General features: G+C 41.8%; 1 protein-coding gene across 1 annotated transcript in view; it reads left to right on the forward strand.

The window, feature by feature from the left end:
- Window positions 1–985: 985 nt before the first annotated feature.
- The window catches only part of LOC311374590 (solute carrier family 12 member 7-like), a gene marked incomplete at both ends in the record, with an annotated part of 15,783 nt that continues 11,768 nt past the window's right edge, over window positions 986–5,000 (forward strand). The window contains 4 exons of the mRNA XM_084490401.1: window positions 986–1,090; window positions 2,115–2,326; window positions 3,130–3,294; window positions 4,367–4,465. Coding sequence (XP_084346527.1) covers window positions 986–1,090; window positions 2,115–2,326; window positions 3,130–3,294; window positions 4,367–4,465 — 581 coding nt within the window. The remainder of the gene's footprint in view (window positions 1,091–2,114; window positions 2,327–3,129; window positions 3,295–4,366; window positions 4,466–5,000) is intronic.

The raw sequence follows: 5,000 nt of genomic DNA on the forward strand, positions 1-5,000 counted from the left end.
TATAACAGTATATAACCAGTATATAACCTAGTATATAACCAGTATATAACAGTATATAACCAGTATATAATAGTATATAACAGTATATAACCAGTATATAACAGTATATAACCTAGTATATAATAGTATATAACAGTATATAACCAGTATATAACCAGTATATAACCAGTATATAACCTAGTATATAATAGTATATAACAGTATATAATAGTATATAATAGTATATAACAGTATATAACAGTATATAACCAGTATATAACCAGTATATAACCTAGTATATAATAGTATATAACAGTATATAACCTAGTATATAATAGTATATAACAGTATATAACCAGTATATAACCTAGTATATAACCTAGTATATAACAGTATATAACAGTATATAACAGTATATAACAGTATATAACAGTATATAACAGTATATAACAGTATATAACAGTATATAACCAGTATATAACAGTATATAACAGTATATAACAGTATATAACAGTATATAACAGTATATAACAGTATATAACAGTATATAACAGTATATAACAGTATATAACAGTATATAACAGTATATAACCAGTATATAATAGTATATAACAGTATATAACCAGTATATAACAGTATATAACCTAGTATATAATAGTATATAACAGTATATAACCAGTATATAACCAGTATATAACCAGTATATAACCTAGTATATAATAGTATATAACCAGTATATAATAGTATATAATAGTATATAACAGTATATAACAGTATATAACCAGTATATAACCAGTATATAACCTAGTATATAATAGTATATAACAGTATATAACAGTATATAACCTAGTATATAACAGTATATAACAGTATATAATAGTATATAACAGTATATAACCAGTATATAACAGTATATAACCAGTATATAACCAGTATATACCAGTATATAACAGCATATAACCAGTATATAACCAGTATATACCAGTATATTACCCTGTGGTCTCAGGTATGTCAACAAGCTGGCTCTGGTGTTCCTGGCCTGTGTGGTCTTGTCGCTCTTGGCCGTCTACGCCGGAGTCATCCGCACTGCCATCGAACTGCCCGACTTCCCGTATGTCCGTTACGCATTCTAGTACTACACTAGAACTACAGTATTCAGAACATCAGTATTAATACAGTTACTACACTTCTAGTAGTATGCTAACATCAGCTTTTATACCACAATGTTTCCTCCAGTGAATATTCCTCAGTTATGGTAACATCCAACACTGTGTATCTACTGACTAGCTGCATGCTAATATACTCACCAGTACAGATGGCCCAGTACTGACTAGCTGCATGCTAATATACTCACCAGTACAGATGGCCCAGTACTGACTAGCTACATGCTAATATACTCACCAGTACAGATGGCCCAGTACTGACTAGCTGCATGCTAATATACTCACCAGTACAGATGGCCCAGTACTGACTAGCTACATGCTAATATACTCACCAGTACAGATAGCCCAGTACTGACTAGCTGCATGCTAATATACTCACCAGTACAGATGGCCCAGTACTGACTAGCTACATGCTAATATACTCACCAGTACAGATAGCCCAGTACTGACTAGCTGCATGCTAATATACTCACCAGTACAGATGGCCCAGTACTGACTAGCTACATGCTAATATACTCACCAGTACAGATGGCCCAGTACTGACTAGCTGCATGCTAATATACTCACCAGTACAGATGGCCCAGTACTGACTAGCTACATGCTAATCTACTCTGGTAGAGATGGCCCAGTACTGACTAGCTACATGCTAATATACTCACCAGTACAGATGGCCCAGTACTGACTAGCTGCATGCTAATATACTCACCAGTACAGATGGCCCAGTACTGACTAGCTACATGCTAATATACTCTGGTAGAGATGGCCCAGTACTGACTAGCTACATGCTAATATACTCTGGTAGAGATGGCCCAGTACTGACTAGCTACATGCTAATATACTCTGGTAGAGATGGCCCAGTACTGACTAGCTACATGCTAATAGACTCTGGTAGAGATGGCCCAGTTTGACCAGCTAACATGCTATTCCCAGTAGCTAACATGGTGTCCTCTACCTCCCTTCTCTCTGCTGCAGGATCTGCCTGCTGGGAAACCGTTCTTTGCAGAACGATAAGTTTGATAAGTGTGTGAAGACGGAGGTGGTGAACAACGAGACCCAGACCACGCTCCTCTGGGCTTTGTTCTGCAACGGCTCGCAGCTCAACGCAAACTGTGACGAGTACTTCACCCTCAACAACGTCACAGAGACGCCTGGAATACCTGGTCTGCTCAGTGGAGTCATCAAAGGTCAGCCCCTAACTGTAGATACCTGGTCCTCTACAGGTGACCCTCACCTGGTCCTCTACAGGTGACCCTCACCTGGTCCTCTACAGGTGACCCTCACCTGGTCCTCTACAGGTGACCCTCACCTGGTCCTCTACAGGTGACCCTCACCTGGTCCTCTACAGGTGACCCTCACCTGGTCCTCTACAGGTGAGGGTTTGTCCAGAGGAAGGATGATTATCTATATTATATGAAATGATACGTGTGTGTGTGTGTGTGTGTGTGTGTGTGTGTGTGTGTGTGTGTGTGTGTGTGTTCTGGTGACAGACAGGACCCTGACGTTCTTTAAGGCATTTTATTCTGTCCAACGACATGAGAACAAGGTTCAGGAAATCAACATAAGAAAGAACAACTGAAACGTTTGGGCTAAATCATAAAGCATACAGCAACACAAACCACGAGGTTAGCTATGTTAACAATCTCTAAAGCTCTCAAAACATCAATTGTTCTCGACACAACACGACCAAATTTATGTGCACTCATCATGAAATACATGTACAAGTTACCACTTGCACTCAAACTAAAGTTACAACAGGTATGTTTCAAGTTGCACTGCTGTGGACCTCTCTCAGTCTAGTAGGACAGCAGACTGAGAAAGGAACGCGAACATGCAGCCTATAGCCCCCACTGTCCAATAGAGGGCGCAGTTACACCACCAATAAACCTCCCAATGCCTGTAAGCTACCATGAACAATACTGAAACTCACATCACCACAAAATGTCAAATGAAAGGTTACAACAACATGAGTTCAACCTGCTCCCTGTAGAGAACCTGTGGGGGGCGTACGGGCCGGCTGGGGTCTACGTGGAGCGGGGGGGCAGCGCGCCGGAGGACGTCCAGGAGAACCTGGACCTGGATCAACCCTACGTCCTCAACGACATATCCGCCTACTTCACCCTGCTGGTGGGCATCTACTTCCCCTCCGTCACAGGTAGCACTCTACTCAACTCTATTGTAGCACTCTATTGTAGCACTCTACTCAACTCTATTGTAGCACTCTATTGTAGCACTCTACTCAACTCTATTGTAGCACTCTACACTCTACTCAACTCTATTGTAGCACTCTACTCTACACTCTACTCAACTCTATTGTAGCACTCTACTCTACACTCTACTCAACTCTATTGTAGCACTCTACTCTACACTCTACTCAACTCTATTGTAGCACTCTACTCTACACTCTACTCAACTCTATTGTAGCACTCTATTGTAGCACTCTACTCAACTCTATTGTAGCACTCTATTGTAGCACTCTACTCAACTCTATTGTAGCACTCTACACTCTACTCAACTCTATTGTAGCACTCTACTCTACACTCTACTCAACTCTATTGTAGCACTCTACTCTACACTCTACTCAACTCTATTGTAGCACTCTACTCTACACTCTACTCAACTCTATTGTAGCACTCTACTCTACACTCTACTCAACTCTATTGTAGCACTCTACTCTACACTCTACTCAACTCTATTGTAGCACTCTACTCTACACTCTACTCAACTCTATTGTAGCACTCTACTAAACTCTATTGTAGCACTCTACTCTACACTCTACTCAACTCTATTGTAGCACTCTACACTCTACTAAACTCTATTGTAGCACTCTACACTCTACTAAACTCTATTGTAGCACTCTACTCTACACTCTACTAAACTCTATTGTAGCACTCTACTCTACACTCTACTAAACTCTATTGTAGCACTCTACTCTACACTCTACTAAACTCTATTGTAGCACTCTACTCTACACTCTACTAAACTCTATTGTAGCACTCTATTGTAGCACTCTACTAAACTCTATTGTAGCACTCTACCCTACACTCTACTCAACTCTATTGTAGCACTCTATTGTAGCACTCTATTGTAGCACTCTACTAAACTCTATTGTAGCACTCTACACTCTACTCAACTCTATTGTAGTACTCTACATTCTACTGTACTATACTCTCAATTCTACTCTACTCTCTGAGTGATGTGTGTGATTCTACTGTGATTCTACTCAGGCATCATGGCGGGCTCCAACAGGTCAGGTGACCTGCGTGACGCCCAGAGGTCCATCCCCGTGGGAACCATCCTGGCCATCGCCACCACCTCCCTCATCTGTATCCTCCCCGTCACCATGGTGACGTGTTCACCACGTCACCATGGTTACATGTTCACCCCGTCACCATGGTTACATGTTCACCCCGTCACCATGGTGACGTGTTCACCATGTCATCATGGTGCCGTGTTCACCCCGTCACCATGGTGACGTGTTCACCACGTCACCATGGTGACGTGTTCACCCCGTCACCATGGTGACGTGTTCACCATGTCATCATGGTGCCGTGTTCACCCCGTCACCATGGTGACGTGTTCACCACGTCACCATGGTTACGTGTTCACCACGTCACCATGGTGACGTGTTCACCCCGTCACCATGGTTACATGTTCACCACGTCACCATGGTTACGTGTTCACCCCGTCACCATGGTTACATGTTCACCACGTCACCATGGTTACATGTTCACCACGTCACCATGGTTACGTGTTCACCCCGTCACCATGGTGACATGTTCACCACGTCACCATGGTTACATGTTCACCACGTCACCATGGTTACATGTATGTTTCATGACGGCACAGTGCTACAGAGCG

Source organism: Micromesistius poutassou (genome assembly GCF_964030765.1).
Source record: "Micromesistius poutassou genome assembly, contig: SCAFFOLD_1135, whole genome shotgun sequence".
Lineage (NCBI taxonomy): Eukaryota > Metazoa > Chordata > Actinopteri > Gadiformes > Gadidae > Micromesistius > Micromesistius poutassou.